The sequence below is a fragment of the Haliotis rufescens genome, unplaced genomic scaffold (genome assembly GCF_023055435.1).
Source record: "Haliotis rufescens isolate VD_foot unplaced genomic scaffold, xgHalRufe1.0.p SCAF_13, whole genome shotgun sequence".
Lineage (NCBI taxonomy): Eukaryota > Metazoa > Mollusca > Gastropoda > Lepetellida > Haliotidae > Haliotis > Haliotis rufescens.
The window spans coordinates 15,872,462-15,899,808 of NW_025963813.1; the positions used below are offsets into that span (position 1 = coordinate 15,872,462).

Below are 27,347 nucleotides of genomic sequence, written 5' to 3' on the forward strand. Positions count from 1 at the left end.
ATGGAGGCGTGGAACAGTTGCCTGTCAATGTTCTGTGGTAAAATGGAGGTGTAAAATAGGTGGCCGTCAATGTGCTTTGGTAAAATGGAGGTTTGGAACAGTTGCCTGTCAATGTGTGGTGATGAAATGGCGGTGTAGAACAGTTGCCCTTCAATGTGTGGTGGTACAATTGTGGTATAGAACAGGTGCCCGTCAATGTGTGGTGGTAAAATGGTAGTGAAGAACAGTTGCCCGTCAATGTGTGGTGATGAAATGGTGGTGTAGAACAGTTGCCCGTCAATGTGTGGTGGTGGTAAATGGTAGTGTAGAACAGTTGCCCGTCAATGTGTGGTGGTATAATTGTGGTATAGAACAGGTGCCCGTCAATGTGTGGTGGTAAAATGGTAGTGTAGAACAGTTACCCGTCAGTGTGTGGTGATGAAATTGTAGTATAGAACAGGTGCCCGTCAATGTGTGGTGGTAAAATTGTGGTATAGAACAGTTGCCCGTCAATGTGTGGTGGTGGTAAAATGTTGAAGTAGAACAGTTGTCCGTCAATGTGTGGTTATGAAATTGTAGTACAGAACAGTTGCCCGTCAATGTGTGGTGGTAAAATGGTAGTGTAGAACAGTTGCCCGTCAATATGTGGTGGTAAAATTGTAGTACAGAACAGTTGCCCGTCAATGTGTGGTGATGAAATGGTAGTGTAGAACAGTTGCCCGTCAATGTGGTGTGGTTAAATTGTGGTATAGAACAGTTGCCTGTCAATGTGTGGTGTTAAAATTGTGGTATAGAACAGGTGCCCGTCAATGTGTGGTGGTAAAATGGTAGTGTAGAACAGTTGCCCGTCAGTGTGTGGTGGTTAAATGGTAGTATACAACAGTTGCCCGTCAATGTGTGGTGTTAAAATTGTGGTATAGAACAGGTGCCCGTCAATGTGTGGTGGTAAAATGGTGGTGTAGAACAGTTGCCTGTCAATGTGTGGTGATGAAATGGTGGTGTAGAACACTTGCCCGTCAATGTGTGGTGATGAAATGGAAGTGTAGAACAGGTGCCCGTCAATGTGTGGGAAAGTTTGTTTGCCTTCAGTGTGACATGTTGGTTCTGGTTCTGGTCATAAATTAAATGAATTCAAAAGAACCATTAATGCTGGTGACTCCTGTGAACACAATGAACCAGTGAATACCTCCGCAACGACTGACGTGTCCTTTATGCCATAAATCCTCAACCCCAAATTCGGTTGGCAGAATTCGGTTCGAATCCCAACTTAAACCATGCGCCATAGCTTTATGTTCGTGTTCTTGCTGTACACTGTGTGTGCATGAATATATCACTCCGTGGCATACACAATAATAATCACCATGTATCTGGTCAACACTGATGAAATAATTAATATGAGAATATACGGAAGTCGTAAGTTACGCAACCATTACAGAGTCATCTCACGAAGGGCACTATTCATTGGATACAATTTTATACAGTGTCTCATCATGACAGAGGTTAAGACATGTTGGTCTCCATCCAATCACTCTGAGATGGTTGCGTAACTTATTAGCATCAGTAAATGTTTCTCTCCTCTGAAGTGTATGAGGTGTGAACTCTCTCAAAGAACTGGATGAACAAGAGTAAAGCTACTTAAAATATGTATCACACTTTATTTCTTACCAGCCAAATAGCCGCTCACGCATACACGCACGCACGCACGCATGTTGAGACCAGGAAGGAAGTATGGGGATCAGAGATTTATTTGTAAGGCCATCAGAGCGAGAGATGAGCTCGCACAAAGTCCCGTGACAGGATAGGAAAATAGTATCTTATATAGTGTCCAAAACATCAACCGAAACGACAGATAGTATTTTCCTGATGCTAAGCTGTTGTCCAATTTCTCCAATCTGCCATTCTTAACCGTGATTGAGGGATGATGTGCCACGCCACTGTTACGTGGTGCACGACGATGTCTCGGGTAGGGCACGTGATGCTCATTTTCCGACGCTCTTTTTCGACACAAGCCAAGGTGCAGCGGGACAGACCTTCCATAGACAGAGAGACATTCCACCTGCAACAAACAAATACCCGTCTTAGTTTGTTTGGTTGTTTGTTTGGTTGTTTGGTTGTTGTTTAACGCCGCACTCAGCAATAGTCCAGCTATATGACGGAATATCTGTAAATAATCGTATCTGGACCAGACAATCCAGTGATCGACATCATGAGCATCGATCCATGCAATTGGGATACGATGACCAAGTCAGCGAGCCTGACCAGCCGATCCCATTAATCGCCTCTGACGACAAGCATAGTCACCTTTTGCGGCAAGCATGGGTTGCTGAAGACCTATTCTACCCCGGATCTTCACGGGTCCCGTCTTGGTATTCAGGTTTGCATATTTACACACTTTTAGAAAATAAAAGGGGAAAAAGAAGCTGCTCCAGCTTGTGGTGTCTACATGTCACACCTTTTGAGGTACAATCGAGCATGCTCTTTCGACCAAGATTTCAAAGAGCGTCATACGACCCTTGCTCAAACGTTGATCAGGGTTACAACAGTCATGGCGTCAGTAAAACTCTCGAAAGGTTTTCTGGTAGACATGTTTATGCCGTTTCCAAATTCAATGAATCAGTGAAAAAAATGACGTCCGATGCAATTCCCCGTGTTTCTTTTAGGTGAATAGTTGACTTGCCTTTGCATGTGTGTGTGACGGTTGCCACCGGTGTGGAAGGATACGCTGCCTATTCACGAGCACCTGATATCTTCACTATTTGATAGTGATTCATAAGCACATGATTATGATGTCGTTGGTGCATTCAAGACTGATTTCAGCAGATATTGCTTTTGATAATGTGAATGGATTTGTCGCTTCTATTTACAAAAGACTCGGTTCCTCGCAACACACGTTTCGTTTTATTTAGTACTTAGTTCAAACTGTCACATACATTCATTGTCAGAAAATATATTAAAAACGTATTAATTGTAACATTAGCTGTGAATCAGTACCAGCTTTTATCATGGAACTGCCAGCGTAAGCCAGCGCTTTGCTGTGAAATGCTGTTGTCACAATCAGTCGCCGTACACTTCAGTGGTCCCGGAAAGACTTAACTCGACTTTCAAGAGCCGGACTAACTTACAAGAGCCGGTCTAACTTAATAGAATTGTTATTACCATAACAATCAATAACTCCTTTCAAATAAGAGGAGGTATGAACACAGATTGCTTGTTCACGTAAAACGTATTAACAATGGTCATGCTCTTTAACATATATCTGTACACAAGGTTTTACGGTACATGCTTGTTAGACTTGATCGATTGCCCCGCCATACCGTGATCACGCGCAAATCACATTCAATCAGTCACACTTCTTTTCACTGTTGTAAGATGCCAAAGTAGCATTTTCTTTATGGTAAACTTGGCGCAACGATTTCACTGCCTGCGTCGGTTGACTGATTGCAGTGTCTTTAATCCTGTCATTATAGTTGCTCTTTATAAAGCGCAATAAGAAGCCGATTGATCTGGCCTTTATCCGAAGCAATAGGAAATGTTGAAATAAAGCGGCGTTAGAATGTCTTTATTCCTTCAGCCATCAGATGGCGCTGGCAACCACAGTCTACACGGGGTAAGTGAAGCACGTGCATACTTGTTCTAATGTAGTTCAGTTATTCAAAACCTAGCGCGGGAGAGTAGCTAATTCCTCCATAGGCTCCACATGCCCACTTCCGTTTACATGTCCCACCGGAAGTCTCGCAGTATCACGCTACGCTTTTCCTATCACGTGACGACAAGTGCCGTATGTGGTTATGTTACGGAAATAGTTTGAGGCATATTTTGGTCCGTGTTTGTCACAAACGAGTTGCCGGAAAAGAATAACCGTTTGCTTCCGCGCCTTAACAGTGTGCTGTCGCGGTCCTTTGTTTGTAAATGACGGTTAATTACAAAGGTACGTGGAGGTTAATTGATTCGGGTCACGACAGTGTTGCGGGTGAGTTGAGGTGCGCCCACTGACAGTAATCACCAGCACTAACGACATACGGTAGTCGTGAAAACCACGGCGCCCTCTGGTGGGGTTTTCCGGGTACTACGACCACCACCACTACCACTGCTACAACTGCCATTACTGTTATCCCTGCCATGACTACTGCTACTACTACAACCACAACCTCTTCTACCACCACTATTACTACTACTACTACTACTACTACTACTACTACTACTACTACTACTACTACTACTACTACTAGACTTACTAGAAACCTATGATAATGGGTTCGAATCCTGGTTCGCCGTGATTATGTTTCTACGACTTTCATCAACATACCGGGGGCACGGATTCGCTGTGCAGAGTTGCGTCCCTTGGACCCGCCAGAAACCTATGATTGTGGGTTCGAATCCCGGTTCACCCCAATTATGTTTCTAGGTTTGTCAGCACCATACCCGTGCTCGTGGGTTTCACCTAAGTGGTAAACGTCTGAGACCTGCATCACTTCGGCCTTTCCTCCCAAATTAAGCTGACACGCCGTGATGTAACGGAAATACTGTTCCACGAAGCTTAGAACCCAAGTCACTCACTCACTCACATACCACGTGTCGTCTTTGGATCATTCCATCGCCACACCGCACGGACAGGTGTGGATCCACATCTCTGTGATGGCACGCATGTATTCCACCGCCCATTTGTTTGCATGTTATTTAAGCCGCATACAGCAATATTCCGGCTGTGTGACGGCGGTCTGTAAATAATCGAATATGGGCCAGACATTCCAGTGATTGACATCATAACTATCGATTGGGAAACGATGACGTGCATCAACTAAGTCAGCGAGCCTGACCACCCGATCCCGCTTGTCGTCGCTTATGCCAAGCATTTGGGTTCCTGAAGACCAATTCTAACCCTGATCTTCACGGAGGACAAGCATCGGTTGCTGGAGGCCAATTCTAACCCAGATATGCACGGGGGACATGCATGGGTTGATGGAGACCAATTCTCAACCGGATCTTCACGGGGGACAAGCATGGGTTGCTGGAGACCAATTCTAACCCGTATCTGCACGGGGGACGTGCATGGGTTGATGAAGACCAATTCTCACCCGGATCTTCACGGGGGACAAGCATGGGTTGCTGGAGACCAATTCTAACCAGGATCCTCACGGGGGACAAGCATCGGTTGCTGAAGACAAATTCTAACCCGGATCTTTACAGGAATCGCAACACATGTTTGTGAAGACTGTCATGACAGAAACCCTGGGAACTTGGCCGAGGTCACCTTAGTTCTTGTTGTGTTTATAATTGCTGATGTTTCCGCACCGATATACTCACAACGGAAGACAGTGTCACTTCAGTTTAACAATGAACATTGTCCATGCACAACAGAACAAAAACCTTCAAAGATTACAAGTACTGCCATTAATATCAGTCAAGCTGTTAAGTAAGGTTGGATTAGTGGCGTGTGGGGATCGTATTCAGTAATGCAAACTTTGCTTTCAAATTGTGTTTGATGTAAATACTGTATTTTTTCGAAACATGAAGGACAGTAGTTCCCAAACGTTTGAAAACAAAATAATTTCTCCAAGTGACGTTTGCCCTATAAAACCGCACTTTGAAGTTCCTCAGATGATTTATTTATTTTCAATGACTCTCTTTAAACACATGAAGATTGTCAAGATGCCTTTAATAGCCTAATCCATATACGACAAATAAAGTAATATTGTGAACAAGACTTCTTCCACACATGACAAGTATCGACAACAGCAGTAAGTGTTGTAACGTACTTTCGCATAATTCACAAGATGGTGTTTTTTGAAGGTGTCATAATATTTATTTCCTTTGAATCTGGTCTCATGTTTGTCAGCTCGTGTCAGTGGATATTGTGCTTGGTGTAGACTCCGACAACCGCTAACCGAAATAGACAAAGGCCGCCTTGTTATGGAATGTTGAGATTGATGAACGCAGCCTTTGTAAGAAAGCACGATCCAAAAGTTCAACCGCTGAGGAAAAGGGGCAGATAACTTCGGGTTAATACACTGAGAGGCCTAATTACAACGCGGGAAGCCTGGGGGTCTCGCGAGAGTTGGCGTGAGACGTTGTGAGAGAGTATCATGTATGTCTAATGACGCAGGTATGAGTAGGCGCCAGGCGAGCGGAGGTCACACTCCGGGGAGATGGTGCGAGATCAAACCTCTCGCTGCCCCACCGCAAACAATCACCCAACAATGAAGCTAATACCCGAACCCCGCGAGCTGTGCATGACGTCCACGTGAGCTTTGTTTGCCACTCCGGCACAACCACGGCCGCAAGCAACGTCACATATAATGCCCCCAGAAAAAAACACCAAAAATGGCGGACGGCCTCGCTCGTTCACCGAATGCCGGTAATGGCTCAATCAGGCTGCGATGGACTCAGGTTCTTGTCTCGAGTGACATGAAATTCTAGGTGATATAGTGGTTATAAAAATCATCCCAAACGATGATCTCGGCCTACTTGGGGTATTTTGAAGGAATTTTGAAAGAAACACATCTGACCATTTCTCCTGATATCATTAACCACGCGTCTCGCCAGTGTTACATCTCTAGGAGTGGCCGAAGTGTCGCTGGCGTGAGAAATCTTCCCTGCCTGCTGGGTGTTTCCTAATCTAAGGAGTGGTCAGGAACATCAAGATACATATATGTGATTTCAAGCAACCCATGCCTGCCGTAAAAGGCGAATATGCTTGTCGTAAGAGGCGACAAATGGGATCGGGTGGTCAGACTTGCTGACTAGGTTGATGGACGTCATCGTATCCCACATGTGGAGATCGATGCTCATGATTGTCTGGTGCAAACTCTATTAATTACAGATCGCCGTCACACAGCTGGAATATTGCCGAGTGCGGCGTTAAACATCAAAGAAACAAACAAACAGAATCCGAATGATTTCAGATCATTTTTGCTTCTGCTTCGTCAGTGCTACTGCTTTTCTTCCATGGTTACCGTTGTTGCCATTGTATCTATTTTCACTACTGATACTATTATTGTGGTCTTGCTTGTATAATCATTATTTCAATGGTTCTTAATTATAAGTACCAGATTTATTACTATAACTCTTGTGGCTGTGATTGAATGTTAAAGTTAGATATTTCGTCTCAACGTCACACTGAGAAGTATCAATAATTTACTGTCTTCAGGTGAAGATCCGGGGTAAAATAGGTCTTCAGCAACCCGTGCTTGCCTTAAAAGGCAACTATGCTTGTTGTAAGAAGCGACAAACGAGATCGGGTGGTCAGACTCGCTTACATGGTTGACCCGAATGCTCATGATGTTAATCACTGGATTGTCTAGTCCAGGCTGGATTATTTACAGACCGTGGTCATATTGCTGGAATATTGCTGAGTGCGGCGTTAACCAACCAAACAACCAACCAACAAAGAAAACTCTCTCCGATGCTGGCGGATAGCCATGACTGTTGATGACGTGTTTCTAGGCCAGTGTCACACTTATCTCTATTGGTTCAGGACAATGTCATTTGAAGAACACATTCCCTTCATTTTAGCTCTAGGCCCGTGAAGATCCGCGGTAGAATAGGTCTTCAGCAACCCATGCTTGCCGTAAAAGGTGACTATGCTTGTCGTAAAAGGGGACTAACGGGATCGGGTGGTCAGGCTCGCTGATCTGGTTGATATATGTCATCGATCGCAATTGCGTGGTTCGATGCTCATGATGTCAATCACTGGATTATCTGGTCCAGACTCGATTATTTTAAAAACCGCCGTCATATAGCTGGAATATTGCTGAGTGCGGCGTAAAACAACACACCAACCAACCATTTTAGCTCTAATGGCGGTAACGTTATTTTTCAGGGCATTGTCTGTCACTTGCAGACACTGTCAGTCCGTTCAGTTTTTCTCCGTCGGGCCAGTTAATGGCAGACCTCGGGCTTCTATCAATGATAATCCTCCGACAATTAGCGTTACCGTCATAATGTCGGTGATGACGTTCCAACGTCTCTTAATTGTTTCCATCCTTACATCGCAACCCAGAATTGTGACCCAGCGTCGCAATATTTGGAACAACAAATCTAACGACTTAATAATGGGCAATATAACACACGGTTTAAAGTCTCGGCGAACACTCAATGCCGTGGCCACGATATAAATATTTAAGGAAGTACATGGTTGTTGATAGTATCGTGCACTGACACGTTCAAAAGGCTGTAGATATGACGTGGCATGACATTAACCTGTCAACTGGTAATAATGCTTGTTATTAACCCACCCACCTTGATCGTATCGTCTGATCATCCCGTTAGTCACGTGACCCTTTTGCGAGATGTAATTGTCTTTTATCGCTGACTGTTCCTGTACAATGTATAACCTTTCAGCGGCACGACTCAACATCCCTTTATAACATCACATAAAAATACGATACTCGGTTCGTTCTCAGTACTAAGCATTCTGGATTAGTGACTAGGAAAATATTATTGAACTATTTGTGGCTCGGGTCCGGGTCGCTGCAGAGGGAATGATTGATAGAGGACGAGCGTGGTCCCTAATTTCTCAACGGTGTTTGACGCAACTTTGGAAACTGTATTTGTTAACACTCAAAGCCCCGGTGACCCATTGGTGATAAATGGAACCGTATTTGTATGGATGATTTAATGTCGTTATCTTAGGAATTCATCACGAAACCTATTCAGTCACACGGTTGTGTTGGGCCGACTCGGTTACAAGTAGCCCAATGCTGGCTTATTGTCATACATTGTGAACAAGATACTTTGAAACTACGACAATATCATTAACATCACCCACTTCCGGTGATGGACAATTGGAAAAAATACAGTTGATGGCGGTGTGGTATGAGCGGTAATCTGTGTTTTTAAGTCATTGTAGATAACGATTTAGTACAAACGGCGCGAAAAACCTTGCAAAGTGATGAATCACGCCCCGTCTGATGTAACATCGTGTCTGGAACTCTGTGATATACCAGAACTTGCCCACGACAAATGTGTTTCTCTTGGGGTAAATGAGGTCAGCTTTGGCTGAGAACATTGGTATTTTGAAACGAGAAATGGGGTTTACTATATCGAAAGTTTTACAAGAATTTTGGACAATAGTTTAAAAGAATTTTCCATTGGCAATTTCATAAACAGTGGTTATATTATTGTCGGGCGCGCTGTGAATCATGGCGAAAAATGTGGACATCAGGTGGCAGAGAGTGGGTGATATTTGTTGGTTGACCAGAGTTGTCTTCCCTTCCCTTCCCTTCCCTTCCCTTCACTTCCCTTCCCATCAACTGACACAATGCTGTCACAAATGTTCGTCTGTTCTTCCACAGAATTACTATCTGACCGATGAAGTGAACACCACCGCTAGCCCGACACTGACAAAGTGTCACATGGACACCACCCCTCCCCCGACACCACCCCTCCCCCGATACCACCCCTCCCCCGACACCACTACAGTCATAGAGATACTGTCTTCCTGACGAAGTGTCACATGGACACCACCCCTCCCCCGACACCACTACAGTCATTGAGATACTGTCTTCCTGACGAAGTGTCACATGGACACCACCCCTCCCCCGACACCACTACAGTCATAGAGATACTGTCTTCCTGACGAAGTGTCACATGGACACCACCCCTCCCCCGACACCACCCCTCCCCCGATACCACTACAGTCATAGAGATACTGTCTTCCTGACGAGGTGTCACATGGACACCACCCCTCCCCCGACACCACTACAGTCATAGAGATACTGTCTTCCTGACGAAGTGTCACATGGACACCACCCCTCCCCCGACACCACTACAGTCATTGAGATACTGTCTTCCTGACGAAGTGTCACATGGACACCACACCTCCCCCGATACCACCCCTCCCCCGACACCACCCCTCCCCCGATACCACCCCTCCCCCGACACCACCCCTCCCCCGATACCTACCCTCCCCCGACACTACCCCTCCCCCGACACCACCCCTCCCCCGATACCACTACAGTCATAGAGATACTGTCTTCCTGACGAGGTGTCAAATGGAAACCACCCCTCCCCCGACACCACCCCTCCCCCGACACCACCCCTCCCCCGATACCACCCCTCCCCCGATACCACCCCTCCCCCGATACCACCCCTCCCCCGACACCACCCCTCCCCCGATACCACTACAGTCATAGAGATACTGTCTTCCTGACGAGGCGTCACATGGACGCCACCCCTCCCCCGACACCACTACAGTCATAGAGATACTGTCTTCCTGACGAGGTGTCACATGGACACCACCCCTCCCCCGACACCACCCCTCCCCCGACACCACTACAGTCATAGAGATACTGTCTTCCTGACGAGGTGTCAAATGGAAACCACCCCTCCCCCGACACCACCCCTCCCCCGACACCACCCCTCCCCCGATACCACCCCTCCCCCGATACCACCCCTCCCCCGACACCACCCCTCCCCCGATACCACTACAGTCATAGAGATACTGTCTTCCTGACGAGGTGTCACATGGACGCCACCCCTCCCCCGACACCACTACAGTCATAGAGATACTGTCTTCCTGACGAGGTGTCACATGGACACCACCCCTCCCCCGACACCACCCCTCCCCCGACTACACCCCTCCCCCGATACCACTACAGTCATAGAGATACTGTCTTCCTGACGAGGTGTCACATGGAAACCACCCCTCCCCCGATACCACCCCTCCCCCGACATCACCCCTCCCCCGACACCACAACCTCCTGGCATATGACCAACTTCTACAGATCGCTATTAGGATTTACATTTTGTTCGTATTTCATACTCTCAAGTAAGTCAAGCATTGTGGGAAAGTGTTTGTACCGACCTTCCCTTTCCTCATCGAAAAGACTGTCATGGCGAACACCCGCTTGGGGACGCGCCGTTCCATTTTTAATGAAAATAAGCGCTGCCGCGAGAATAGGAACTAACGAGAAGCGAGAAAAGTTGACTGTATTGTTGCTGTGATGTTGCTTTGTTACTGTTATAACTTTGTTGCTGTGTTGCTGTGATGTTGCTGTGTTACTGTTATTACTTTGTTGCTGTGATGTTGCTATGTTACTGTTATTACTTTGTTGCTGTGTTGTGGCTGTGATGTTGCTGTGTTTTTGTTATAACTTTGTTGCTGTGTTGTTGCTGTGATGTTGCTGTGTTACTGTTATTACTTTGTTCCTGTGTTGTGGCTGTAAAGTTGCTGTGTTATTGTAATTACTTTGGTGCTGTGTTGTTGCCATGTTGTTGCTGTGTTATTGTTATTACTTTGTTGCTGTGATGTTGCTGTGTTACTGTTATTACTTTGTTGCTGTGTTGTGGCTGTGATGTTGCTGTGTTTTTGTTATAACTTTGTTGCTGTGTTGTTGCTGTGATGTTGCTGTGTTACTGTTATTACTTTGTTCCTGTGTTGTGGCTGTAATGTTGCTGTGTTATTGTTATTACTTTGGTGCTGTGTTGTTGCCATGTTGTTGCTGTGTTACTGTTATTACTTTGTTGCTGTGACGTTACCGTCACTGCGTTGGTGCTGTGATGCTGCAGTATTGTCGCTGTGATGTTGCAGTATTGTTGCTGGGTTGTTACTGTGGTATTACCTTGTTGTTGCGGTCTGGTTGTTTATTTGTTATAGTCAGGAAGGGATGGGTTTGTTACACTCTTGTGTTTTTATTCACTTTGTCTCTATTCTTCACTCAACTTTACAAAAAACATTTGCCAATATCCTGCACTCAGTTTGGATCAAACGTATCGTGTGATGACTTGATAGAACATTTCCGAAACGGCGGGAGCAAAGAGCAAACAAACCACATCATCTCGTTTTAATCAGCTGTAAAACACGTCCTGGGGAGTTCGCCCCTAGTTCATCTCAGATCGCAGCTTCCAAAGTGTAGTGTCCATGTGACCACCGCGTTACTCAACAGATACTGTCTTCCTGACGAACAGTAACAGGTCTACCGCCTCCTCCCCGATAACAAATCAGATATGCGGATATCTTCCTGACGAAGCGTCATCACCCCTTTCCCCGATACTACTACAGACATGGGGATAATATCTTCCCGACGAAGCGTCATCACCCCTTTCCCCGATACTACTACAGACATGGGGATAATATCTTCCAGACGAAGCGTCATCACCCCTTTCCCCGATACTACTACAGACATGGGGATAATATCTTCCAGACGAAGCGTCATCACCCCTTTCCCCGATACTACTACAGACATGGGGATAATATTTTCCAGACGAAGCGTCATCACCCCTTTCCCCGATACTACTACAGACATATAGATAATATCTTCCTGGCGAAGCGTCATCACCATTTTCCCCGATACTACAACAGACATGGGGATAATATCTTCCTGACGAAGCGTCATCACCCCTTTCCCCGATACTACAACAGACATGGGGATAATATCTTCCTGACGAAGCGTCATCACCCCTTTCCCCGATACTACTACAGACATGGGGATAATATCTTCCAGACAAACTGCCACATGAACATTAAATGGGTCCACGAAATCACCAAACACATAGGTATACTATCTCTCTGGCGAACTGTCGCGTGTACAACACCTTTCAGATACCTCAACGGACAAAGATACACCGTCTTCCTAACGAAATGTCACATGTGCACCGCTTCATGCTCATTCCCAGATACAATGTAATAATTCTTCCACAGAAAGCCGATGTCAAAGATTGGTATAGCAATGACAGATATATTCACCTGATCGGCCCTGTAAAGGTGCCCTGAATCTCTTTTCCTCGTTGTTAGCGAAAGGTGCGGGCGGGGCGAGGTCTGGGAGTCCGGCTCCACCAAGCAGCGGCCGGTTGAAGTTGAGTCTGTTGGTCACTGCCATCAACCTGGATAACATCATCGACCGCTGTGGAAAAAGAAGATGACGTTACATTGTTGCAATGAGTTTTTTAGAAAAAAGACACGTTGGCTCATAGGATTAAGTAAAAGAATATCTTCTTTTGCAGATGTAGCTGGAAAAAAATATCTGGTCTCAATACAATAGCCAAGGCCCCTCACAAAATGTTAATGGTCCGTCACTAACAGTTTATAGTAGAGGACAATTAGGGTCCAGTTAACAGCTTTCAGAACCGGGCGATAACGTTTGTTTATTCAGCAACTGTACTGTTTGTTGTTTGTTTGTTTGTTTGGACCAGACAATCCAGTGGTCGACATCATGAGCATCGATCTACGTAAATTGTTAACTTACGACAGAAGAAGGACATTATGTTATCAACATTAACATAGCATTTGCTCTGTGAAGATTTAAAGTTTAACGATATTCCACGAACTAGTCAACAGGAAATATATACGCTGTATGTGAGATATGTTATCATTTATTTGGCGTGATCAAGAAAGTCAGGAAAGAGTATTTTCAAACACGTGATTATTTCATGACGTCATGTTGACCGATTTACACAACCGATTCGTGAACAAAATATTTATTTTAAAGACGGTGTTTCTAAAAAGGTACATACTTAAACGACTCATTGCTAAATGCATATGCAGGTGTTCATAATTAACGCCAAAACAATCTTGTGTTTCCTGGCCGGCAGGCCCGAGTCCCCTAAGGCTCTCATTGAGGCCTGATTGGGTTGCAAGAGCAAACCTGTATTGCAACCAACATGGCGGCCAGATGACGCCAACGCGTAAAAGGATCCATCGTTTGGTCATTTGCATCAGGGATATATCTTTATTTGTTGCTGTTCGCGGGAATGATGATTCTATTTTGATGATTTAGTGTGATTCAGTGCACATCTAATTCATCGAGACGGTCTGTGAACAGCGGCAACAATCTTCGTTTGTTTGTTTGTTTGCTTAAAATCTGTCTTTGACATCCAAAAGCTATAGCATTATTCTGTGTATGGTTTGAGAGTGCATGGTTTAACGTTTGCTAGACTGGGCTTTATAAGATGAAAATGTCAGTACAATTGTTGTTTAAGGGATTAGATACTGGTATGCGTCAGCCTGGTCTGTTTGAGGTCTAGTCGTCATCTGTTTATGTACTGCTGAATATATGGACTTTTAGTCGTCATCTTTTGTTTGTTTTTTGTTTAACGCCGCACTCAGCAATATTCCAGCTACATGACGGCGGCCTGTAAATAATCTAGTCTGGACCAGACAATCAAGTGATTCACAACATGAGCATCAATCCACGCAATTGGGATCGATGACATGCATCAACCAAGTCAGCGAGCCTGATCACCCGATCCGTTAGTCGCCTCTTACGACAAGCATAGTCGCCTTTTATGACAAGCATGTGTTGCTGAAGACCTCTTCCACCCCCGATATTCACGGGCCAGTCGTCATCTGTTAGCACGATAAGTCCATTTTAATTTCCTAGCACGTTTGTTTGTTTAGTTGTTTGTTGATTAACACCGCACTCAACAATATTCCAGCTATATGACGGCGGTCTGTAAATAATGGAGTCTGGATCAGACATTCCAGTAATTGACATCATGAGCATCGATTCACGCAGTTGGGGGATGTTTGTACTGGTCCGGATTAGTTCCGGTTTTATACTCCTTAACCACTGAGATACCAGGCGCAGTTTTAGTGAGTGAGAATGGTTTTAAGCCGCTTTTAGCAATATTCCAGCAATATCACGGCGGGGGACACCAGAAATGGGTTTCACACATTGTACCCATGTCGGGAATCGAACTCGGGTCTTTGGCGTGACGAGCGAACGCTTTAACATGAATACCCCATTCAGACAGTATGCTGACTCCGAGCCGACCAGTCCTTGTTTGTCCCCTTTATACCGAGCGCCTGGCAGGGTAACAACAAGTAGCATCTTTAAACGTTTTTTGGTATGACGCGGTCGGAGGTTGAACCGCGACCTTCCGATCTTAGAACAGACGCTCCGTCCACTAGACGGCGGCGGTCTAACACTGGACAAACAGGCGATTACTGTATTTGACATATGACATTGTCAGCATAACAGTTCGTCATGTCTTTGAAATATATTTTAAAGTGTGGAATTTCTGTGTTAGTTACATCTTCGAATCAATGTACTATCATTGTGAAAAAAATCAATTAGATTTTCTTGTTCTGGAGTAAAATGTCTATTTTTGCTTCCAATTTTCGCAATACTCTTTTTACCTTCCTTTGAAATAAAAAACTCTGATAATGACTTAAGTTATTATGAATACGTAAGAGATCATTGCGCTGCAAGGAGACATATAAAATATTGCTGTTACTAGATTCTAACGACAACAATTTCATTGATCGTAAGAAAATTCTGCTAAAAGTCCGACCCTATCTGTTTATGAATTACTATGAAATAGTGATAACACCATGTGTTCGTGAAAAGGGAGCGTATCCTGCCGCACCCGTCACAAACACATGCATCAGAAAGAAACACGGTAACATGGTACAGGTATGAAAGGCGCAAGTGATTAAAGAATATATTGGATTCTTTTCATTTCTTTGTTGTCGTCCACTTAACAGGGGGAAAAAAATAGCTGTGGTATATTGTGAGTAGTTTTTCGACAAATGAAAAAATAATTTAATCATGAAAAATGTTGTACAATAAACATTGCAATCGAGACTGGATGGCGCCGATCTATTTATTTCACTTGGATAAAATATCACTCACAGATGGGTTTTTTTAGAAAAAAAAGTATACGTGTCATTTAAACTTGTGAGGAGAAATACATCACATGGTTACAAAGAGTGGTCGAGTATTAACGCCATCACACTGATCCGTCAGCGTGAAGGCATTAAGTAGCAATTATTCAAATTAGCCATTTGTGCTGGGAAAGTGTGTGTGGTCCTCTCCCCAATTTCTTCACATTTTCTTAAAATTTCCAAAGCAAGGTATTAATTCTTGCCCACAATATTCCCAGCAGCACAATCACGACACCTACAAATGGTTATTTCACGTCATTAACCATGCTCCCATTTCGAAGCGTTGATCTCGAGGAAGCAGTGTTTGATAATACGCACGTATCTCAGGAAATGACATTTTAAATGAATCGAAGTTTAATATTATCCATTTTCGGATATATTATTAAAAGAAAGTTGTGAAATATTTCATAGAAATGATTGGCATTTCTGTGATGGTTGTTGATGTTACGCGTATGAGACGAGTATTTCTAATTTGAGTGCCAATATTGTGGGAATCCGTTCACTTAATCAAGCCTCTACTTCTGAAATGTGTGCTCGTGTACTCCTCAATTTTTATATGTGACATGTCATATGTGTGCCACCCGTTAAGATCCGGGGTAGAATAGGTCTTCAGTGACCCATTCCTGCCGTAAAAGGAACCTATGCTTGTCGTAAGAGGCGACTAACGGGATCGGGTGGTCAGGCTCGCTAACTTGGTTGATGCATGTCATCGTATCCCAATTGCGTAGATCGATGCTCATGAGATGAATCACTGGATTGTCTGGTTCAGACTCGATTATTTACAGACCGCCTTCATAGAGCTGAAATATTGCTGAGTGCGGCGTTAAACAACAAACAATCAGCCATATGTGTGCGATATGTAACTAACAAAACTACTAACTGTGACGCGTAACGAACCTATGAATATAATTGTGGCATGTTATTTTATAAAAGCGACAAAACCTTTTTCATAATCATAAGAAATTTCTGCTAAATGCAGAGTCGATTGTGCGATTCCGTCTATATCATAAGCATGTGTTTAGGAAACTTCGCGAACAGGTGCGCGAATCCTGCTCCTCCAGTGGCATCCGCCACAAACACATGCAAAGGCATGGGAACAAACACGGGAACATATAGTCCAAATAGGGAATTGCATCGGACATCATTTTTGTGACTGATGCTTAAGATTCGGAATGTCCTCTACATACCTTCCATGAAACATTTAAAAGCGTTACTGCTGCCTTGACCTTTAAAACCATGATCAAACAACTTTTGAGCAAGGGCAGTATGACGCTCTTTGAAATATTCGTATAAGACAATGTGGAATGTATACACCACAGGCAGGAGCTGCAGGACTATTGCCCGATAGATGTTGAAAGCCATCCCCCTACAGTCTTGCGGAGAGTGTTTTGTCAATCTGAATCTTTTTGCACACTTGGTGCGTATGGGGATGCCTACATCTTGCCTGAATGTTCTATCCCCAAATCTCACACAGATGTTATCTGTGTATTTAAACGTGGTAGACACGCATTGAGTATGACGTAACAAATATATCTATCAAGATTACGTCGTATTTATTAAGACTGTGTCATCTATTAAGACTACGTCGTATCTATTAAGACTGTGTCATCTATTAAGACTACTTCGTATCTATTGAGACTGTGTCATCTATCAAGACTATGTCGTATCTTTTAATACTACGTCGTATGTATTAAGACTACGTCCGACTCGTATCTATTAAGACTACGTCGTATGTATTAAGACTACTTCGTATCTATTAAGACTACGTCGTATCTATTAAGACTACGTCGTATCTATTAAGACTACGTCGTATCTGTTAAGACTACGTCGTATCTATTAAGACTACGTCGTATCTATTAAGACTACGTCGTATCTGTTAAGACTACGTCGTATCTATTAAGACTACGTCGTATCTATTAAGACTACTTCGTATCTATTCAGACTACGTCGTATCTTTTAAGACTACGTCGTATCTATTAAGACTACGTAGTATCTATTAAGACTACGTCGTATCTATTAAGACTACGTCGTATCTATTAGGACTACGTCGTATCTATTAAGACTACGTAGTATCTATTAAGACTACGTCGTATCTATTAAGACTACGTCGTATCTATTAGGACTGTGGCGTATATATTTAGACAACGTCGTATCTATTAAGTCTACGTCATATCTCTTAAAACTATCATCTATCATGACTATGACATGTCCATTGTGTGACTGTTTGGTGTCTATCTGGCTATGACGTTTCTACTATGACTCTGAAGCGTACATGTATATTATCCTGCACATGAAATGAAATCCAAGGCTTGACAAGATATTTTATTTAAAAAAACACATGCATGTACGTCGGCGGTACTCATTGTTATTCAAATTGTCACAGCTGGGGTATTCATCGGAAAAATATTAAAAAATAAGGCCTATTCATAAACTTTAAATATTACCTCAGATCTGCATTTGAATGAAAAAAAGAGATGTTGCAATTGGCAGAGTACCATTAACACTCTTTTCGTGAACGATCACTCGTTATCTTTTTATCTTGATACAGTTTTTTGGAGCTTTTTCAATCCACTCTGTCAGACTATAAATGTAAGCCACACTTCACCGCCACGATGACTGATCAACGTTCTCCCTGACAAATAGATCCAATTTGTCTTCCGGGGGAGTCTATCAGCCTCGTTTCAGAACCCGCACCGGAAGTTAGTGCGTTATCATTACACACGGTGCGTGACAACTTAATGAAAGCTTAAATACTGCTCGAACTAATTGCTTTAAAAAGACAGTGAATCCCTCCCGATTGTTCACTTTTATCTTGTTTTTCCCAATGTGTTGAAAGAATGGAACAGAACTTAACAAAATATCACACGATCTCTCCAAGTAATTACTGGCTTCCGCCCCATCACTGCTGACAGTGGTCCGCGTGCGCTGCTCACTTTGTTCTTAGCCCGGACTATTTTGTAGCCAAGGGAGACAACCAGTGCTGGAAGGACCTGGCCTCTGTCTTGTACTGAGGCGCCCAGTGGGGTGCGAGCGAGCAGCATTTCTGGAAAACCTGGCTAACGAATGCTTTCAGCTCATTTGACGGTTGCCCCACCTAGGTAGACAGGCATTTCTGTCCAACCAAACTAGCTCCAATTAAATTTGTCAAGATGGACATGGGACATGCCGCGATCGCAGTCGGACACTACAAACCATCTAGTTACAAAGTCGCCGTTGGGACGACAAGACAATCGACTTGTTCCATTTCTGGCTATCAACATAGACATGTTTTCTGTGTAATTATTTTTTGCGAAACTCGGCCCTTGTACAGTACACACATATTCCTGAGCTATGCGATGATCAATCAAATGATATGATGCCAATGATATATTAGGTGAGGTGAAATGGGGTTTAACGTCGCGTCCAAGATTATTGCACTTTTATAGCGACGTGCATGTACGTGTGTGTGTTTGTGTGGCTGCTTGTACTAGTTCGGACTGATGCCGATTTATAACTATTCAACTGTTTTATCGAAAAACGTAACTTTTCCTGAATTCTGAATATACTGAAGTGTTGATAGGCTTCGTGACAGAATATCAAAGACGACGTAGAAAATATGCTATTTGCGCAACATGTTTATGAAAATTCTTGTCAAGATTATGTAATGATACCTTATGCGCAGGTCAATGCAAACTGCAAACTACATTCCAAGGTGAAGGTCACACACTCAAACTAAATGACCCGTGAAGATCCGGGTTAGAATTGGTCTTCAAAACCACGCTTGTCTTAAGAGGCGACTAACGGGATTGGGTGGTCAAGCTCGATGAATTGGTTGATGCATGTCATCGTACCAGTTGCGGTTGATCAATGTTCATGATGGCTATAAATGGGTTGTCTGGTCCAGACTCGATTATTTACAGGCCGCCGTCATGTAGCTGGAATATTGCTGAGTGCGGCGTTAAACAACAAACAAACACACAAACGTATTCTGAAATTATAATGAACTTATCGTGCAAACAGATGACAGCTAGACTTCCGTATATTGATCAGCCCATAAGCAGACATATATTCAACAAAATATTAGAATTTTCTCATTGATATGAGAAACTCTTTGAAGATTTAATTTTAGTTAAATCCAATTAATCAGAATCTTTTGAAACAGCCAATTCAATAAGCACCTATCACGTTACTAACTTGAGGCTCACTCCGCCATTGTCCATGATGTTAATGTTTGGAGAATTGTCATGACTCCTCCTGACGTCAGACGGATTACTTCTCATAATGTCAGAGGGAGACTGGTTTCCGTTGATGCGTTCTTAACTGTGTGATGTTCGAAGTTACAATTCAGAATTCAATTTAGAGGGGAATGATAAAAATTATTATTTATGCTGCTTGGAACTGTAACAGAAACTGTGCTCTGTTTTCTTCTGAAGCAGCGTTCATCGCATCCTGCAGCAGTTATCCTGCGCTTCATCTCACAGCTTCCTTTGTCTGATTCAAATAAAAATGTTGTCGGCGTGGTTAAATAACTTGTATTGATGTTTGTTTCTGCTGTTTTTTTATCAAAGTAAGTAGTGAAGTAGATATTGTGAAATATTTACAGTGAAGTAGTGAAGTATATACCTTGAAGTAGTGAAGTGAATACGGAAGTAGTGAAGCATATATAGTGACGTAATGCAGTATAAATAGTGAGATAGTGAAGTATATATCATTAAGCAAATAGTGTGAAGTGAAGCAAATGTAGTTAAGTAAATATAGTGACGTAATGCAGTATAAATAGTGAGATAGTGAAGTATATATCATGAAGCAAATAGTGTGAAGTGAAGCAAATGTAGTGAAGTAAATATAGTGACGTAATGCAGTATAAATAGTGAGATAGTGAAGTATATATCATGAAGCAAATAGTGTGAAGTGAAGCAAATGTAGTTAAGTAAATATAGTGACGTAATGCAGTATAAATAGTGACATAGTGAAGTATATGTTATGAAGCAAATAGTGTGAAGTTGTGAAGTATATGTAGTGAAGTATATACAGTGACGTAATGCAGTATAAATAGTGACATAGTGAAGTATATGTTATGAAGCATATAGTGTGAAGTTGTGATGCATGTATTGTGAAGTAAATATAGTAAAGTATATATTGTAAAGTAGTGACATGTATAGTGTGAAGTTGTGAAGCATATAGTGTGACGTTGTGAAGCATATATTGTGAAGTAGTGAAGTATATATTGTGAAATAGTAAAGTATATATAGTGAAGTATATATTTTGAAATAGTGACGTATTTTGAAGGGTTTCTGGTGAATTCTGAACATTAATGGGGTGAGTATTCATTAGATTGTTGTGAACATGTCCACGTACATACATCCAAGGTTAGCGATATTACAAGACAGCAGTACGGTTGAGGATTTTAAGGCATGGACAAAGCAACATACTGAAAAGCTGCAACGTCTGGGCACTAATTTTCCAAAGCAGATCTCGCCATACATACACACGCACGCACACACACGCGCATACACACAACACACACACACACACACACACACACACACATACAAAAGGTCGTCATGGGATATTCCTATATTATTTTTACAATTCTGATTTAACTTGTCGCCCGTGGCAACATTCAGTGACAAGAACTTTCTTTAACCGAAACATGGAGGTGATCTGCTCAGCGACAATGCAACAATCACATGATTTTCGGGGATACCGAATCCATTCGACCAAAGCGTCCGTCAAGTCTTCCTCAGAGATAAGGTGACTCAATGTCTGCACAGCTGCACTTTTGTCTGGGCCTCTGTTTTTTGTTTTTTTTAGAATGTTGATAGAGATATGTAAAACCAGAATCAGATCTCCATTAAAGAGGTCAACTTATGACGTCACATGTGTATCCAACAATACCACGTTGAAGATTAAACAGCACTAAATATGGATGGTGTTCTCGCTGACGTTGCCAAGTAACACTGATGAAGGATAAGGAACGACACTTTCATCTTTCTTTATCTCATATACATAATGGAGCTGCATTTAAAAAGTTAATCCAATATTTTCAAAATGGCAAATGAGAACTTTACATATTTCTGTTGTGGGATCACAGAAATGGAGTCCTATCAGTGTTTTAAATTAAAAACCATTTAGATGTGGATAGAAATATCACAAGATGGAATTGTGTGTGAACAAAACAAAGTTGCATGATGGGTAATTTCAAGGATTTCACCGATGTGATGGGAAGCGTTCTCGTGACGCTGTCAACATATCTTCTATCTGTCTGCTATCACAATAAAACATGGAGAGGAAATTACACTTATCAATATGGAAATATTTTATATTGCTGTAATTCCTGCTACTGGAGTATTATTTCCTGTCGTGGCAGGAATACATCGCACAGTTGCGGGAAGATGAGGCTTCGTTGTGATATGGACAGCTATGTCTAACTGATGTTTGATGTTATACAGCTATATCTTTACTGATGTCTGATGTTATACAGCTGTGTCGTACTGATGTGTGATGTCTGTTGTGTTATACAACTGTATCTTACTTGTGTCCGATGTCTGATGTGTTATGCAGCTGTATGTTACTGATGTCTGATGTGTTATACAGCTGTATGTTACTGATGTCTGATGTCTTATACAACTGTATCTTACTGATGTCCGATGTCTGATGTGTTATACAGCTGTATGTTACTGATGTCTGATGTGTTATACAGCTGTATTCTACTGATGTCTGATGTGTTTTATAGCTGTATCCTACTGATGTCTGATGTGTTATACAGCTGTATCCTTCTGCAATCTCATTAAAATCAGATCTTAGTTTTCGCTACCGCTAAACAAAGATCTAAGGACATCCCATTACGGGTCACATCAGAACTACCTTACGCGAACTTTTACCGACCAGTGAAATGACTGACAAGAAATCGACTTTAGCCAATCAGAAGGCAGCTTTCTCGAGCTTTACGACACAAGTTTCAAACTGGCGACTACGCTTCGAAACATATTTTGACGTACTCTCGATTAAACATTTTAAAATTGATGAAAAGAACATTCTGTCATGGCTTATAGATGGTCTAGATGTATGGATATAATCATAAAACCCGTAACTGTCATTCGTAATATCCCGTTTTAAATATTTCGAGGTTGCATTATTAGAAAACACATTCCGACTGTCACTTTCAGGATCTGGTAAGCGACGCCCTGATTGGTTGGGTTAAAGGTCGTTCTGACGTGACCCGTAACGGGATGTCCTCAAATACTATAAAATCAATTAATTAGAATAAATATCAGCTGATTAGTTCCAGGGTTGCAAATGAAGAGAAATTAAAGACCAAAAATAATCAGGGTCGCCTCCATCAGTGTATAAACCCCATTAAACAACACCCCGTAAACATACCCCAATAAAGAGCTCTCGGTTGATAACTCTCCTTAAACTTCGCTTTATGTAGAGCCCCCAATAAACAGCTCTCAGTGGATAACCCTCCTTAACAACCCTCTGTAAACAGACCCCAATAACGAGCTCCCGGTGTTTTACCCCCATTAAACAACACCCTATAATTATGTTTGTTGTTTAACGCCGCACTCAGCAATATTCCAGCTATCTGGAGGCGTAAATAATCGAGTCTGAACCAGACAATCCAGTGATTGACATCATGAGCATCGACCCACGTAAAGGGATACAATGACATGCATCAACCAAGTCAGCAAGCCTGACCACCCGATCCCGTTTGTCGCCTCTTACGACCATAGTCGCCTTTTACGGCAAGCATGGGTTGCTGAAGACCTATTCTACCCCGGATGTATACGGGTACAACACCCAGTGAACTAGCCCCAATAACAGGTCCCCATAAACACCGTTGTACCCCCATTAAACAACACCCAATAAACAGAGCCCAGTTATCGTGTTAATAACGATGAGGGGCGGTCGGGGAGCCCAGTGGTTAAAGCGTTCGCTCGTCATGCCGAAGACCCGGGTTCGATTCCCGACATGGGTACAATGTGTGAAACCCATTTCTGGTGTCCCCCGCCGTGATATTGCTGGAATATTACTAAAAGCGGCGTAAAACCATACTCATTCACTCACTCACTCACTGATAACGATGATTTCACATCGTTCAATAATGATCAAATAATCTATTCCATTCAACTTATTTCCTCACCTAAACTAGAAATACAAGAAACCAGATTAACTGCATATTGTGCTCCCCTCCTTGCTGACCTACTTCCGAGTGAGTGAGTGAGTGAGTTGGGTTTTACGCCGCTTTAGCAATATTCCAGCAATATCACGGCGGGGGACACCAGAAATGGGCTTCACACATTGTACCCATGTTGGGAATCGAACCTGGGTCTTCGGCGTGACGAGCGAACTTTTCAACCACAAGGCTACCCGACCGCCCCTGACCTACTTCCGAATGTTTATGAGTCAGAATCTCAGAACAAGGGAAGTTGGCCAAACAGTTTGACTTCACTCAGGAATATCGCTGATCTGATGTCGTTCAATTATGGTCAAATAGCCAATTCCATTCAACTGATTACCCACGTCAACTAGAAATATAACACCAATGAAACCATTTCACATTTAGATCTAAGTGTAAGATTCAGAGTGATAAAAGACCATCCCAAAGAATGTATGGCAAGAGGGATGACCTTCAACTTTCCCCGTATGTCGAGCAATATTCCAGCAGCTCCAGCCTGTTGTGTCTACTTTCACAACGTTTGAGGTACAATCGAGCAGACCGCCTCCGTGGTCTAATGGTAGAGCGTCCGCCCGGTGAGCGGAAGGTCCGGGGTTCGCGTCATACCAAAAGACGTTAAAAGATGGTACTTGTTGTTACCCTGTCTGGCGCTTGGCATTATGGGCCTAAAACAAGGACTGGTCGGCTCGGAGTCAGTATACTGTGTCTGAGTGGGGTATTTATGTTAAACTGCGGCATGGTATCTCAGTGAGCTAGCACTATAAATCGGCATCAGTCCACTAGTACAAGCAGCTACACACACATACACGTGCATGCGCGTCGCTTTATAATTGCAATAATCTTGGACGCGACCTTAAACCCCATTTCACCTCACCTTTCAAAACGTTGTAATGTAGGTATCTTGAGAACATTTCTAAAGTTGACGCATCAGTGACGGAAATGTTGTCCGATGCAATTCCCTTATTTGATTTGTACCATATGTTCCAATTCGTTGTTTTTTTTATGTGAACATTTGACTTGTTTTTGTTTGTGGTTGTAATGGGGGCCACTGGCCTTTTCTCGAACACCTGGTATGGTCACTATTCTAAAGTGATTCAAAGATACATGCTTTAGATTTAGGAATGATACAATGGACAGTGTTAATACCACAGTCGTCCCTTTGGAGATTGTGGGTTAGAATAGGTCACAGCAACCGTTGCTGGTCGAAAGAGGCGATCGGGTGGTCTGACTCCGTGATTTGATTGATTTCATGTCTTCGATCCCAGATGGGGTGAAACGTTGCTCATAATATCAATCACTAGTTTTTCTGATCCCAACTTGATTATATACAACCAGTACGTTAAACAACAAACAAACAAAACAAACATATCTATCATACATAGTGGGGCCTGAAACGTTGGTTGACGAATATCTCTCATTTTGACTTGTGAAAGAACCAGTGAAGACCCGGGTTAGAATTAATTTCAGCAACCCATGCTTGCCGCAAAAGGAGACTGTGCTTGTCTTAAAGAGGCGACTGATAGGATCAGGTGGTCAGGCTGACTACGGCGTTAAACAACAAAGTTTTAGAAGTGTAAACATGGTTGGATGTGAATGATAATTTCTAAAGTCGCCATCACAAATGTACTCCTCGATAATTCAAGAGTATGTGTTTCGGTGTTATCAATACAGTTTGAACATCGTTAAGTGCGTTAAACAACAAACAAAAAACAGCATTATCAAGTGTTTCATGACAGTGCCTCAGTGTCGAGGGTCAATATCCATGGTTTCAAACCATCTGTCCGTGTTACGGTAATGAACTCTAATGACGGATGGTGCACTGGATGAGTGTCAGCCATTTGGCACCTCCACAAAGCATTAGCAGGTCCTAGCAAATAATCTAATATTTAAACGCCGAACTGGAGCATCTCTCCGCTATTGACAGATTCCAACGATAATTCATTTCTACAGTGAGAGCATAAATCGAAAAATAAAGTTATAATATTATTGCCATCAGATGTTAAAATTTGCGTTATTATCTGCAACATGTACGAGTTATTAGGTTATTGACGGTAAAAGTACCTTTTTAATAGATTTACGACAGGTATGTACTTGTAACATCACGATTTATCACTTTTTTACTTCCTGACATCAGACTGATACATTCTCCTGGGGGTATAATCGTTTGCAATAATTCAATAATGATTGGACATTAAGGCTAGATTGTACTAGAGTGAGTGAGTTGGGATTAACGCCGCTTTTAACAGTATTCCAGTTCTATCGCGGCGTGTCAGCTTAATATGGGGGAAAAGCCCGAAGTGATGCAGGTCTCAGACGTTTACCACTTCGGTGAAACTCACGAGCACGGGTATGGTGCTGACAAACCTAGAAACATAATCGAGGCGAACTGGGATTCGAACCAACAATCATAGGTTTCTGGCGTGCCCAAGGGACGCAACTCTGCACAGCGAATCGCGTCGCCTTAGACGACTGGGCCACCCGTGCCCCCTTGCAATATTTCAATAATGCTTGGACACAAAGACTAGATAATACTAGAATGTACTCACCGCGAACCATAGAAATATGAGGAGACGTGCACGTTAAGAAGAGATGTTTCCAATGTGTACCCCTTAATGACAAAACTACCAACCAACCAAGTGTTACCACAGTGTCGTTATTCTTATCGTGATATGCTGCACGTGATTTCCAAAACTAAACACGCTTATTCTGCACGAGACAAATAGCGCATCTCGAGTCATGGATCTATGACGTCACATGTTATGCGTTCATGAGCGTCGGTTCTCGCAACATAACAGTATGTTTGTTTGTGCATCGAACCAATCTAATATCTCTTGAATGTGATTGATTCTTCATATATTAACCAACATGTATGGTATTCGCCATTCTCTTGCGGTACGTATATATTTCACGAAAATTCTTTTAGAATCAGGTACAGACAATGCGATACAAGCAAATCTAAATAAAACAATTCTCGATTATCCCCAAGTTAACAGAACATTTGATAAAATCTTTTCGTTATTCAGAAACATCTGGCAAAGTTCCATCCCGGCGTATTGTTTGAAGCCGAAACAAAATACTTTTACTTCGGATCCACCCGGAGTCCACCCATCGTATAACCTTTGACTTAGCACGCGCATTGTCTCTGATATGTGTGGACACGCCTATCCGGCCCTTGGTGCGTGAAAGATGGCGTTTAAACGCTGTAATACCAACAATTCAACTGTTTAGTTGTTAAATGAAGATGATTATGTTCTGTTTGCGCATACAGAAGTTGCCATAACGGGTGGCGGGTTATACAGCAGAGAATTGGTGTCTGCACGACTGACAATTCTTTTGAAGTATTACATTCAATGTGTGTTTGATAGTGAATGGACCGCCTCCGTGGTCTAGTGGTAGAGCGTCCGCCCGGAGAGCGGAAGGTCCGGGGTTCGATCCCCGACCGCGTCAAACCAAAAGACGTTCAAAGATGGTACTTGTTGTCACCCTGTCTGGCGCTCGTCTTTAAGGGGCTAAAACAAGGACTGGTCGGCTCGGAGTCAGTATACTGTGTCTGAGTGGGGTATTCATGTTAAACTGCGGCATGGTATCTCAGTGAGATAGCAC

General features: G+C 42.9%; 1 protein-coding gene across 1 annotated transcript in view; it reads right to left on the minus strand.

Moving 5' to 3' along the window:
* Positions 1-1,614: 1,614 nt before the first annotated feature.
* LOC124122541 overlaps positions 1,615-27,347 on the minus strand; it is a 33,553-nt gene continuing 7,820 nt past the window's right edge. Inside the window, exons 2-3 of the mRNA XM_046485594.2 lie at positions 12,665-12,821; positions 1,615-2,035 (exon numbers count right to left, since the gene is read on the minus strand). Of these exons, the coding sequence (XP_046341550.1) occupies positions 1,959-2,035; positions 12,665-12,821 (234 nt within the window). The 3' untranslated portion in view covers positions 1,615-1,958. The remainder of the gene's footprint in view (positions 2,036-12,664; positions 12,822-27,347) is intronic.